The sequence below is a fragment of the Drosophila montana genome, unplaced genomic scaffold (assembly GCF_035044405.1).
Source record: "Drosophila montana isolate Dmon_TW-CO22-7 unplaced genomic scaffold, ASM3504440v1 contig_473_1, whole genome shotgun sequence".
In the NCBI taxonomy this organism is placed as follows: domain Eukaryota; kingdom Metazoa; phylum Arthropoda; class Insecta; order Diptera; family Drosophilidae; genus Drosophila; species Drosophila montana.
Genome location: NW_026998804.1, coordinates 24,995 through 39,572, shown reverse-complemented (window position 1 = coordinate 39,572; position 14,578 = coordinate 24,995). Strand labels below are relative to the sequence as shown.

The following is a 14,578-nucleotide window of genomic DNA, read 5'->3' as shown; positions in this document are numbered from 1 at the left end:
ACGAGTAGGCGAGGAGTGAGATTGGCACCCGTCGCCCGACGTGACCGCTTACTTAATTAAGACTAACGCTAATAATGTAGCTAGAAGGGGCTTAGTAGAACGAGAGTCGCACTGTAGGAATAGGGTATTAACAACTAAGTAATAGATAAGCTAACGAATAAGTTGACTTTACAGATGGACCCAGAAGTAATTTCGATTTCATCAGACGAGGATGCCAGCAGTGCGGATACCGAGCCGTTCCCAAGGCCTGGCACCGGAGGCCGCCAAACGCGACCCCCGCCAAGATCGCGATTTCTATCGTGGGCGTCAGCAGGAGGAACCGCCCCGCCACTTCCGCCACACGATGTACTCCCGACGGACCAATATAATGGAACGCTTGGACGGGATGGTCATGTTAATGGGCGTCGAAGTGACGACCATGTTCGTCGAAGCGCCATTTTTGAGGAATTCGCCGCCGTACGCGGAGGAGCCCCTGTCTCCCCCGTCGGCGCCCCATTCGACAATGTCACCCGAGAGGGCAGTCCGAACAGCAACTAACGAGGTGGACGTACAAGTGGACCCCCCCTCGAGGCGGACGAGCACACGCCACCAATGCGAGAGCCCAGATCGTTGGAGGCGGCAGGAGCAGGAATTCCACCGTCGGCCCCAGAAGTCGAGTCGGCGCCATCGGGTATAGCATGCGACACCCCAGCAGCCGACGCAGAGTCCTACGAACTCCGCAGCGAATCGGACATTGCCGAGAAGAGGAGCCAACCGACGCCGGAGCCCATAACGGACGAGGAACCGTTATTAGGTCGCCGCCTCGCCACCCACCGTTTGGAGGTAGACCCTAATAGCCGCTTCCCGCGGATTACTCTGCGCTACCTGCCAAAGATCCCCGAGATGGGTGGTGCATCCCGTTCCGGCCTTTCAAAGCGGGGAAAATCGGGCACAGGAGATAATCCTGGGGGAAAAGGCCGGCGAAACCGCCACCGTCGTCAGACAGCCACCAGAGGTAAGCGTCGCCGAAGTGGGAGCCAACGGCAGCCCAGTGTCGAGAGGGAGAAGTATCCACCCCCAAAAGGTCTTGCCCGGAGACCGAGGCACCCAAAGATCCGCAACTCCGTGTGCCGCGTTCGCCCCGCGAGCGCCAGGAGGGTCCTTCTCAGCCTGAGAAGGATAGCCGGAGTTGTGGAGCCGTGGTTACTCCCCCAGGAGGATGTTCCGATCCCTGGAGGGTACCAATAACTGTCTGCCAGATGGTTGCAGAGGAACAGCAGACCAAAGATGAGGATGCAATGCCCCCCTCGTGTCCATAATACGCGCACGGGCACCTGCGCCGCTGGTGCCCGTCACACGCGCGGCGATGCCGGTTGCCGCCCACCGGACAGATACAGAAAGCCTATGGTTCGAAGAGGCGGAAACGGCACCCGTTTCATCCACAGAGGTCCACAAGACCCCCTCCGATAGCGAGCTGTGGGGGGACGTCGCGGAATTGTTCGACGGAATCGACGGGTGGAACACGAGCTTGGAGTCGGTGTTCGACGAAGAAGTGGACCTGGGAGCAGTCCCTCTGGCTGCCAGTCCCGAGTACGCGCCAAGGACTTCTACGCCTACGAAGACCATCAAAAGCCTTGTTTCTGATTCCACCCCCTTGGGGTGGAGGGTGTTTCCCCGCGGAATGGCTCTGTCGGCGGCTGTAGTGGATCTCATCGAGGAAGAGATTACAATCCCCTTGGGCCGATATCGACGGACCCGCTTCCGGGTGTCAGAGGGCCCCAAGGATTGCAACGTCACGGTGAACGCAAAATGCGAAGTAACCGTCACCTCCTCGAAGTAAGGGAGGGGGGGGGGGGGGGTGTGAGGCGGCTACCTAGAGCGGCCATCCCACGATTCTGTTTCACGGCAAGGAGCCGTTAGAGTTATAGTTTTATTGTTTTGTTATTTTTAAGTAGTAAATCCATTAGATTTATAGTTTTATTATTTTGCATGTAGCATAAGTATTAATAGTAAAGAAGGCAAGGGGCCCTTTCTATAAGTTTTGTATTGTTAAACATCTATTGGGAATAGATTTGTATTCGAATTTAACCGCCGGCTCCGAAGCGAAGTTGCGAAAGCTCGCGGCGAAGTTGAGTAATCGAGGCAAGCGCACGGCTCGCTTGCGAACGAGCCGGCACTTTTGGAGAGACCTTCACAGTGAGTAGACGTGTGTCAGCAATAACAAAGTGGGAACATATCCCCAAAATACGTAGCGGAGCGTTAGGGCTCCAGGCAGTGCGGCTAGTTTTTATCGAAAGGGAACTGTAGGGTAGCGTGGAATAACTGTAGAGATAAGATAAAGTGAATAAAATAACATTCGTAAAGAAGTTGCTAACTGTTGTCATCCTTTAATAACTTTAACCTCAGGTACCGTGGCTAGCCGGTACTCAACATAACCTCCCCTACCTAACTCAAAACGTAGTATCGAGAGACGAGCCTTCATTCCGTCGCTCACCATAACAACCCACTTTCCTAACCTGAATTGTAGGGTACCGAGAGAGACGAGGCTTCGTTACGTCGTTAATGGTATCTTCCCAACACTAGTTTGAGCGCGGGTCGAGACGGACTCTGGCAGGGACTGCTGCACTATTCATCGAACGCTGAAGGCCCGCTCAGTCGTTCCGGATATGCGCAGGTCTTTCCAGCAGAGGGGTCGAAGGCAGAGCAGCGATATTTTGGAACACTTCCCCTCTCCCTAAACCTTCTACTCCAGCAACTAACAAATGTCTTGTAGGCTTCCTGAACCTGGCGAGACCGAGATTTGTACCCCGGCCAGTAGCTTCCTTACACTATTAAAAGAAAATGTTGATATATTTGAAAATATCAATTCAAACATATCAACCCAAATATCTGGAATTGGTGAAGGTTCAGTACTTTCTAAAGGTTTAGTATTCGTAGAATTATCTACAGGAAAATATGTCATTCCACAATTAGATTTCACACAAACATGTGATTCTCTAATACTTCGGCCAAATAATTTATATTATCCAATAAAACTACCAATAATTCACACTAGTGATAATAATGCCACAATACTTCCAGCTCGTTCTGAAGTAGTCCGTCAAATCAAAAATCCGTCAATAAAAATAGTAAATCTTAACGACATTAAATTAGAAAAGCTAAGTGACTATGAAACAGTCCAAGAAATTAGCAAAGATCGCCAGTAAATGGTGATGAAAACATTACAAAAGAACTTTCCCCAGTTATTTAAAAAACAACCAAAAGATCTCTGTACCAATTATACTGACTTATTCGGACTTGAAACCGAATCAATAACAAATAATAAAGATACTGAGCCAGTGTACCTAAAAAATTACAGAATTCCTCATACTCATAAAGAAGAAGTAAATGAACAAGACAAAAAACTCATCTTGGATAAAATTGTAGAACCCTCTGTATCGGAATATAACAGCCCAATACTCCTCGTTCCCAAAAAGGGATTACCAGGATCCGATACCAAGAGATGGCGATTAGTTATAGACTATCGTCAAATAAATAAAAAACTATTCTCAGACAAATTTCCGTTACCAAGAATAGATGATATTCTTGATCGATTAGGAAGAGCTAAATATTTTTCATGCTTGGACTTAATGTCCGGCTTTCACCAAATACTCTCAATGCTGCATACATATATAAGTATATAATATACCTGCTCCGCTGCCGGCGTCGTTGGCAGCGCAGTTCGCGCGGTCTTAGGTAAGTAGCACCTAAAGATTGTACGAATGATTCAAACCCGAAGAGTCAATTAATAAAGTTTACAATTGGAGCAGAAGCTCCAACGTATGAAACAACAACAAAATTGGAAGTCTCATTACTACAGTAACTTAACATTTTTTCGTATTAATATAAATTAAAATTGAGTATAGCTATTCTGATATGCTTTTAGATTTTGATTTTACTAGTCTAATGTATTAAATATTTTATAAATATTTTTATATTTTTAAGGAGATTTATTTAAGATTGTTTATTAATTGTAATGCACGATATCACGCATTCATTAATTTGTTATGCCTTTCTATCGAGGAGGCCCACGTTTTGCAAAATATGTACACATTTTAAATGAGTTCGAATAAAGATAGGTGAAAATTAGTTTGTGACCGATTGGATGGAAAACAATTTCCTTTAATACAACCCTTTTCAACAATCAGTCAGTCAGGACAAAGACAATATATACACTATGATGATACAACAAAATGCTACTATGCAGGTTGATTTTTGGAAATTTGAGAACGAAAACGACATCAGTATCATTGCGTTCTCACAGTCGAAAGAGCGAAAAGCTAAAAATAGAATGTACTCTCAGTTTCGGCTCTATGAAGGCCGTGCACGCAACTATATTTGTATGTGTGTGAATATATATACAGAACTGCATATCTGAATGTGTTGTTATTCTCAGCTCTGGCTTAAGCTGGCAAAGAAATAAATTTTGTTAGTTTTCTAGCCCTGATCATGAATCATAGATCATGACCTTCCCATTAGAATCTTTAAGGAATAATATAGTAACTAAATATTTTTAAAATATTGCTATTTCATGCTTGTTGGCGCCGAGAGTCGCGCTGGGCGCGTATTTGGCAGGGATTTCTAGCGTCGAAAAGAAACAACATTCGATTCGATGTATGATACGACACGATTCAATTCGCTACGTACGATTGGCTGAAATCTTTATTATCTTTCATTATTTAATGATCTACATATATTTAACAAGTTTATGAGACTTACATTCGTGCTCCGCACGCGCTTATCTTCTCTTACACTTCTGCTCAGCTGCAAGCACAAAACGAAAGTGAACCTCGACGAAAAGACAAATTGTGCAGCTGCGTGATATCGACTTCTGTATGTACAGACTAATTCTAACGGTGCACTTCCAGCGTAAGAAGCGATGCCCAGTAGGACTTAGTGACAATAGACATTTTCACTTCGCCCCGTAACATTCCCACCCTGTAATTCACGAACGTCCATGCAGTGTGTTACCAACTTTAATGTCAAGCTTAGCTAGCTTGACGGCGGGGCGAGTAATAATTCCATCGGCGGTTCGCACTACGGCGCTTCGGACCTGGCCGTCTTTCGAACGGTGCACGTCGACTACCACTCCTCTTGTCCAACAGTTTCGTTTGGCACCATCGTCCACTATTATGACGATGTCATCGACTGATATTGGTTCGATTAGCGGTTGGAACCACTTAGTACGTCTGGTGAGTGTGGGCAGATACTCGCTCAACCATCCTTCCAAAATTGGTCAGCCAATTGGCTGGCGACTCGGAAGCCTCGTGCCAAGCTAGCTCCGTCCCGGTCCCGTGAGCCTCTCTCACGCAATCCGCTTGAGTGACCTATAAGAAAATGGTTCGGAGTCAGGGCTTCGGACTCAGAAGTTTCCAAGGGAACATAAGTGAGCGGTCTTGAGTTGAGCATGCTTTCTACGTCTGCCAATGCTGCTCGTAGCACCTCCTCTCGTAGCCCAGAGTGCGGCAGGATCTCCGACAGTATTGACTTTGTGGAACGCACCAATCGTTCCCACGATCCTCCCATGTGGGGTGATCCTGGTGGAATAAAGGTAAACTCCAGTTCCGGGTATTGTCGCTCCATCAGCACCGGCGATATACGTTCAATTTCATCTTTTAATATTCTGCTAGCGCCTCTGAAATTTGTGCCATTGTCCGACAGCATGCGGCGGGGGCAGCCGCGTCCGGCCACGAACGACTTCAGAACGCATAGGTATGAGTCAGTCGAGAGCGACGTAGCTATATCTAGGTGAACGGCGCGTACCGTGAGGCATGTGAACAGCACACCCCAGCGCTTCTCACGATGCCGTCCAACGACAATGTCGTAGGGTCCAAAGTAATCCACTCCGGTATATGTGAACGGTGGAGTATAGGGCGATAGTCGTTCGATTGGCAGGTCGCTCATCTCTGGTGGCTTTGGGCGGGCGCGTCGTATACGGCACGCTGGGCAAGCACTGGAGACTTCTTTCACCAAGGCTCGCAAGCTACAGACCCAGTACTGCTGACGCAGTTCGTTTACGACGATTTCGTTGTGCACGTGATGATATTTGCGGTGATAAAACTCAAAAAGCAGATACGTCAATCGATGTCGTCTTGGCAGAATTATCGGTCGTTTTACGCAGACTTCAACTCCTTCTATATTGTCTATCCGTCCCTTAATACGTAGAATGCCCGAGTCATCTATATAAGGAGAGAGCTTGAAGAGCAGGCTTTTGCGATCGTTTAGGCGGCGCCCCGACTTTAGGGAGGTAATCTCACTATAAAACTCCTCTTCTTGGCATATTCGAATAAAAATCACATCCATATCTTTGCTGCGTTTAAGGAGCAGCATCTTCTGCAGCTCTAATCGCCCGTCCAATTTGGTCTTCTTAGTAACAATCCGTAGGAAATCCAGTACGCATAACTGTGCGGCTCTCAATTTCTCCAGCTTGCTGAAGTGCTGCAGATCCGGCAGGATACATCTCCAAGAGGATGTGTGATTGGCTTGATCTTCAGCATGGTATAACATGTTTATTGCCGAGCCCTTTTCTGTGCGTGGCCACTGCGATTCTTCTAGATACAAAAATGGTGGTCCATTGAACCACCTGGTCGAGCCGTGAATTTCGGGCGTTTTGGTCCAATTTGTGCCATCGTCTGCCACGTTTTGAGCTGATGGGACCCAGCGCCAGCTGTCTGATTCTTCTAAAATCTCTCCGATGCGAAGCGCTACGAATTGTTGGAACTTTCGAGCATCGGACTGGATCCAGTAGAGCACGTCCTTTGAATCCGTCCAAAATGTTCGTTTATGTATGCGTACCGACGTTTCATTTTGGATACATTTGGCCAGTCTCAGACCTAAGACTGCGGCCATTAGTTCCACGAGGTATAGACACGGGCTTCAAGGGTGGCTAAACTCGTTTTTGAGGCAGCTAAACTGCAATGTACTTGGCCATCATGTTCAGCCCGCAAATATACAACTGCTGCATAAGCATTAATACTGGCGTCCACGAATGTGTGCATCTGTACAGTCTGGGTTCGGCTCACCCACTTCATACACCGTGGAATACGGACGGTATTCAACTTTGAAACTAGATCTAGCCAGTGTCGCCAATCCACTTCGTCTTCTTTGGTAAGGTCGTCATCCCATCCGATGTTGGATCGCCATATGTTCTGAAGGATGATCTTGGCGCGTATATTAAAGAATCCTAGCAGCCCAAGCGGGTCGAAAATAGACATGACCACGCTTAGAACGCGTCTTTTAGTTGGGCGCTCCTTAGATGCTTTTGCAAGCAAGTTCGGCTTTACCACAAAGGTCAACAGATCTTGTCCAGGTAGCCACCACAGGCCCAGGACCATTTCTTGCGCTTCATCCTGAGCGCTGATACGCTTGTCCAAGCCCTCACAGTCGTCTTCCAGCGCCTGCATAACTTGCTTTGAATTTGATGTCTAGTGGCGCATCTCGAAACCGCCACTAGCATGAATCCTTTTTACAGTCTCAGCTAACTGCATCATTTGGGATTCTGAATCTACCGACTGCAGCCAGTCGTCTACAAATGTGTTTTCGCAAATCGCCTTTACGGCATCCGGATGCTCCGCTACGAACCGCTCGGCATTGCGATTCTTGACGTAATTTGCTAGGGCTGGCGAACAGGATGCTCCGAACGTCATGACTTGCATAACGTACGTTTCGGGAGAGCGCGACGAATCTCCATCACGCCAGAGAAACTTCTGAGCCGCTTGGTCTTCTCGGCGCACCTTGACCTGATGAAACATTTCCCGTATGTCGCCGGATACGGCGATAGGGCGCTCTCTGAAGCGTATTAGCACGCCCATCAAAGATGCTAGTATATCTGGACCTTTAAGCAAACAATCGTTCAGCGACGTGCCACTAACTTTGGCGGCTGCATCACATACCAAGCGTGTCTTTAGCTTGTTCGGATTGGTGACTGTAAAGATAGGAAGAAACCACGACATCGTGTTAGCTACTAACTCACTATCCTTCAGCCGGCGGATATATCCTTTCTGTTTATAGTCGTGCATCGTGTTCATCATGAACTCCTTTAGTGGTGGGTCTTTGAACATCTTTGCCTCTAGACATTTAAGGCGCTTAACCGCCATCTGGTAAGAGTCTGGCATATGAATGCGATCAAACCGCCATAGCAGGCCAGTCTGCCAGCGCTTTTCGTCTTCCAGATAAGTTGTTGTTGCCTCCATTATCTGCATCAAGCGTTCGTCCTCTCTGGATCTCAGCGGATTTGAGGAGACGCTCACACCTAGTGACTCCAGGGCAAAATAGCTCTTCAGAGCCTCATCCATCCCACGTGTCGCACTGCACTGGCAAATATGTAGCAGACGAGGCGTGGTGCTTTCACCCACCATAGGGCGGCCATATACAGCCCATCCTAGTCTGCTTCGCGCTGCTATGACGTCGTCGTTTTCACCTTCTCGTATCTCCAGGGGTGCAGTTATTTTGATGTTGTCCAAGCCGATAATAAGCTGAGCCTTTATGTTGTTATACGGCAGGATGGGAAGCATAGATAAATACTTCCGAGACTTAAGCAACTGTGGCCCGATACTTTGCTCTGGTAAGTCCAAGTTCGCTACAGTTCGCACATTTTTCAACGCATACTGTACCGCATTATGTTCTGGAGCTGAAATGCTCACTGCCACAGACATAGACTCAGGTTCGTTCTTGGTTATGTCGCCTGTCCATTTGAGACACAGCTGGGTCGTCGGACCATCTAGTTCCAACTCGTCTGCAAGCGCTCTTTCTATTAGCGTACATTCAGCTCCTTCATCCACTAATGCATATGCGCGCACGCTTTTTGATTTACTATAGAGCGGGATTGGAACATATCGAAACAGTGTCTTACTTGCGGACCTGTCATGAAACATAACGGCAGATTCCATTGACATTGACTTGTTGCTACCTTGGCCCGTGTGCTCATCTTTACTACCGCTCGTGGTAGGCGTATGTAGCAGCACATGGTGCGTTGACTCGCAACCATCCACGTGACATTTCTTCTTTGTTTTACACTGTTGTGCACGATGTCGCATAAAGCAGCAAAAGCAGAGCCGCTTTTCCTTGACAAGTTCCCACCGCTGTTTTGTACCCATGGCTCTAAAGTCGCCGCAATCTGAAAGACGGTGGTTACCAGCGCACTTTGCACATGAAACTCTCTCTCTCTAAAGCTGTTGCTGCGAACCCTCAGGGTTGTCTACCGTGTTGTGCACAAAAATTCGCTCTCTAGTTGTTTTCGTGGAGCTCTTCTTTTCGTTATCAGTCCGTGGTATCTCGAAGGGCGTGACCATAGTGGCGCACATAGCCACATTAAACAGCCAGTTATCAAAGGTGGCCAAACGGCCATACGGCACCGTAGCTGGTAGCATAAGCTTTCCACGCACCGCATCCAGGGCTTGCCCTTTGAGGCACTTCTGAAGCCGGATGAGATTTTCCTCATTGCTGAATATACATCTCTCTGTGGATTGCTCATAATTGCTGGTAAAGATCAACCATTCCTCTGGTTTGCCAGTAAATATTGGTAAATCTTTGCTGATTACGTGTCGCGCACTGATTTGCGCAGATGTCAGCGGTCCATTCCAAGGCGTCGCAGCATTAGAATGTACATTATCGAATTGCTGCCGCGGCGGGTGCTCTATCGATCTATTAAGCGCTCCCAGACCTGTGTGGTTAAACACCGCCGTGTTTGCTTGATATGGCAAACTAGGGTGTACACTCCAATTAGCCGCAACCTGTTTCTGGTTGCAGATCACGTTCTGGCATCCCAAAGGGTTGAAGAATGCTCCCTCTTTCTCAGTTCTTTGCTGCGTCGGTGTTGAACTTTCCCTTGGACCAGTAGCTGCAGACGACGTAGACGGACAGCCGCTATAAATTTCTATGTTTGCTGCTCCGCTACCCTCTTCTAGGCCGGCGACTTTATCTTGAACTCCAGCGAGGACAGGCGATCCGTCAGCCTTGACCATGCCGTTACAAGCGTTGCAGTTCTACCGGGTTGATTACTACTTGTCGTCCTTCTCGCACTTGCATCTTGTTCATCACCGTCAGCCATCTCGCCACACCAATACAGTGAAGTCCGCTTTGAGGTTATGGCAACACGTGTCTCTATATGCAGCTCAGGTTGTGACTTTGCAAGTCGCTTGCTTCGCAGAAATCTCCGTCGTAGCAGAGAATACAAAAGACACTCTCTGCAACAGAGAATATTTCAGAATGTTGGCGCCGAGAGTCGCGCCGGGCGCGTATTTGGCAGGGATTTCTATCGTCGAAAAGAAACAACATTCGATTCGATGTACGATACGACACGATTCATTTCGCTACGTACGATTGGCTGAAATCTTTATTATCTTTCATTATTTAATATTCTACATATATTTAACAAGTTTATGAGACTTACATTCTTCTCTTACACTTCTGCTCACGGTGCACAAAACGAAAGTGAACCTCGACGAAAAGGCAAATTGTGCAGCTGCGTGATATCGACTTCTGTATGTACAGACTAATTCTAACGGTGCACTTCCATCGTAAGAAGCGAGCGCCGCTAACAGAAAAATGCGATGCCCAGTAGGACTTAGTGACAATAGATATTTTCACTTCGCCCCGTAACAATGCTGTTCTTTTTTATGATTCCAACAAGCTCTGCTGCATTTTACTTCAATTTCTGAAGTAATTACTAAAGTTCTTAGCACAGCTCGAAGCTATAAACAGTGTTTTTCTAGTGAATTATTTAACTTAAAGCAGTTCCTATTTAAAATTCTCATTTTGAAAATATCATGCATTGCATAGCATTAACACTCGTAAACTGACAACTAATTCAGAGAAATTAATCAAATGCGTTGCCTCGTAATATTTTCCTTTTATAGTCTATATCATATTTCAAAATATTTTTAGCCAAACAGTTAAGGAATTTTTTCAAATAACTTGGTCAGTTTTAAAAGAAAAATGGATCCCGAACGCAATGTAAAGCGACTTCGAAAGCTTTTTGGAGTATCACGAACGATTCTAAAGCGAGCAGCACGCCGACCTAGTATTAGTGACCAAGAAAGTGAAGAACAACAACGCAAACGCTTTCAAATGCTCCGAGAAATGCGGCAGCAAAGAATATCTAGCCTCGGTGCTAATCAACGATATGTGCTGGAGATTTGTGCAGACATGATAGGCCTAGATACCGAAGAGGTAGTAACAGGCATAGTGGATGAGAATCTTTATGTCGACAATCTGAATGGACTATTTGATGCGAAGGGACCAATGGCTGTAATGCTTAGCAACGCTGCTATGATAGGCTATCCTGTGGATTCAGGCCGCTATCAAGATAAACTGAGACATACAGAGGTACATCGAACCATTTGTTTGTGCGCTGGAACGGTCAGATTGATTGGTAAGTGGATGGTAGTATACCGGCAACAAAATGACAAGGCAATAGAAAATCGCTCGGTAAGCGATGAAGTGGCCATGTTTATGATTAATGCAGAAGGACCTGATTCATGTTTAAATGTCGTCAAGACTTTTGTGGAACAAGTGCTTAAGCCATCTATTGAAGCAGTAACTGATTTTGGCCTTGCGGAAAAGGAACAACTCCAAAAGTTTTTTCATATTCTGAATATGTACAATACATTCCTCAAATCTTCGGATGCAATTGTATCGTCTCGAGTGAATTTTGACGTATCTCATGATCTCTTTAAGGGGTTTTTGCTAGCTAGATGGCAAATAGATGCTAGCTCGAAAATTGTGAGCCGAGTAAGGTTAGTAGAACGATATTTTGAAAAATGGCTGCGGCAGATACAAGGAATACTTGTGGAGGGAAAGCAGATACAAAGGGACCCACCTGACGTTGGGCCATTACACATGTTAGTCAACTGGCGACAAATGTTAGCTAAACTAACATCAATTACAGAATTTGTTACATCTCGTGCATTTAATAATCATAAAGATTGCTTAACCTTATCGCGTTCATCGAAACTTCTTAATGTAAGTATATTTTACATTTTACATTTATCGTGTGATTAATTCATCTTATCCGTCATTAAGCGCTGGGATAAAATCGATAACCAGGTTACTTTAGCGCTCAACGAAGCAAAAGACAATGTTCGTTTCATTTCATCATTACAAAAGTTTTGGGATCCGCTATACCGGTAAAACTTTTAAATCTTAACTTTTTTTTATAACTTAATCTTATCTTTCTGCAGTTCATCACCAGATGAAATTATAAGTAGCTTACCTGGGCTCATGGTAGCGATTCGTAATGTGTGCAAAACAGCGCATTACTTTAACACTTCCGTTAATTTGACGGGACTCATGGTTAAAATCTCCAACCAGCTTACCATTACGAGTAAAAATTATATTACTGACAATGAACATCACAGCCTTTGGGAAATATCATCAAATGAAATTATTGAAAAAATCGAAAAATGTAGAGACGTTATGGATCACTTTAAAAATATATATATAAACACCGTAGAGGAAATGAAAAATAGTAACGAAAGACCATGGACTGTATCTTCAGTTTACATATTTACATGTTTAGAAAAGTTCTTGCATCGCCTAGAAAAGATAAAGTGTATTGCAAATACTGAAATAATATATTCAATTTTGGATCGCATATTAATAAGTGGAATGGAAAAGTTTAACACAATGATAAAAGCTGCTCGAATTACTATAAGTAGCAAATTGTATGACCCCTTAAATTATCGAATTGAAACATTTGATACAGATTTTGAAAAATTTGTAAAGGAAGTTGAGGTTGCAGAAGTTGGGATGCAGCAGTTTGTAAAATTGTTAACAACCGAATGTCCAACAGCCGAGTCAATGATGTTGGTGCTTAAACGTTTTGAAGCTTTGCATTTAGAGTGTTTATGTCTAGATCGTCGTTATTTTAAGGTTGCAGAAATGTTAGAAAAGGAAATGCTATTACTCAAGGATGTGTATAATGAGGAGCGAGGTAATCCATTCATTCCACGAAATTTGCCGCCAGTAGCTGGTCGCATTGTCTGGATTCGTTCGATATTTAAAAAAATTGATTTACCAATGCAGGCGCTAAAGTTGCGACATTGTGTGCTCGCACACAAAAAGGCACAACGTACAGTGCGCTATTACAATTACATGAATGGAATTGTTTGTCATTATGAAATGGCATACCATAAAGCCTGGTTTGATTATGTTGAAGAAGTGCGTTGTGCTCTTAATGCACCTATTTTAACAATTAATAAGGACGAGGCTCTATATGCTATCAACTTAGATCGTTCAATTTTACAACTAATATCTGAGACCGAATGGATGTGGAAATTACACTTAGAAGTTCCTAACATGGCTTCGACTGTGGCTTATTGTAAAGACCGAATTTTTCATCCATTTAACACATTAAAGCTAACATTACAGCGATTGGACCGGTTGCGGTCCTCGCTCACTCCAGTTTTTATTAATATTATGCGCTTTCGCTTACAAGAAATATCCGTAATGCTAAAGCCTTCGCTATCTTCGGTGACATGGATATCAAAGAATTTGGAAGATTACGTAGAAAAGGTTTGTCTGGTAAGTTGAAGAGTTCGATAGAAACATTTGATCTTGCAATAAGGAAAGTTTCTCTAAAACTTACAGAAAATACAAGAGGTAGAAATATTTTTCGGTTTGATTTTAGACATAGAAGAACTCAGAATTATGCAAGAGATCTATAATATATCTGAATTCTTATATATATATGTTCCTGATGAGCCTGTTTCATCGTATCAATTCGTTGAGGAGAGTAATAAGTTGAGAGCTAAAATTGGTAGGTTCATTTAACAATTAATGGAATGTGTAAGTAATCTTTTATGTAAACCTAACAGAACGAGTTCTTGAGAAAAAGTCTATATGTATGGAACGTGCTGTTATCGATATTATAAACATGTTTATCTTTTTGCTTGATTTTGAGCAATCAGATTCAAAGGGGCGGCGCGTCTTCCAACTACCAGCGGAAAAATTAAACGATACTAATTGGCGGACAGAGGGTTTTTTGCCAATTGACAAATGGGATTTTATTCAGTTTCATAAAATCTACCGAACAATATATTTGGCCCCGGATGATGTACTAAAGAACTTACAATTTCGGAATTATGAGAATATCAGATATGAACTTCATCATTTGCGTAATGACTGTATGGATCTGTTTTCCTACTACAATTCGAAAATTATTTTAGCCTTGGTGGCAGGCTCTAAACGGTCCTTGGATTTTGTTCGCCAAAATATACTCAGGTAAGAGATTTTGTAAAATGTACCTCTCACCCAAATTTTATTAAAATTAAGATACAGTCAATATGATATTTCATCTTGATTCTGAAATTGAGTTATTTTAATATTTTAAATCTTACCCTATTCAAATCTTCGATAGAAGTTAGAATCATTTTTTTTACTTGTTTACCTAATGAGGTCTAATAGGGCACTGTTACCGATATTTTATCACACTTATTTTAAACTCTACCTACTCATTCCTTTGATATCGATACCAGTTACAAAATTCGAAATAAATTTTAATTCCTATAATCAGCGAATCCTTTGATCACCCTATTCTGTCTTTTGCGAAGAGCCACGCTTT

The 14,578-nt window shown here is 44.2% G+C and overlaps 1 protein-coding gene and 1 long non-coding RNA gene across 2 annotated transcripts; one reads left to right on the top strand and one right to left on the bottom strand.

The window, feature by feature from the left end:
- Positions 1 to 5,232: 5,232 nt before the first annotated feature.
- On the bottom strand, positions 5,233 to 7,421 carry LOC135439572 (uncharacterized). The gene is made up of 2 exons (XM_064698314.1): positions 7,045 to 7,421; positions 5,233 to 6,478 (listed from the first exon to the last, which is right to left on the bottom strand). Exons 1-2 carry the CDS (start codon positions 7,419 to 7,421, stop codon positions 5,233 to 5,235), a joined length of 1,623 nt encoding a protein of 540 aa, XP_064554384.1.
- A 3,457-nt stretch (positions 7,422 to 10,878) lies between these two features.
- LOC135439573 (uncharacterized) lies at positions 10,879 to 14,259 on the top strand. Its single transcript, XR_010438111.1, has 5 exons — positions 10,879 to 11,979; positions 12,040 to 12,143; positions 12,198 to 13,539; positions 13,606 to 13,774; positions 13,833 to 14,259. It is a non-coding gene; the product is annotated as an uncharacterized LOC135439573 (long non-coding RNA).
- Positions 14,260 to 14,578: the final 319 nt, after the last annotated feature.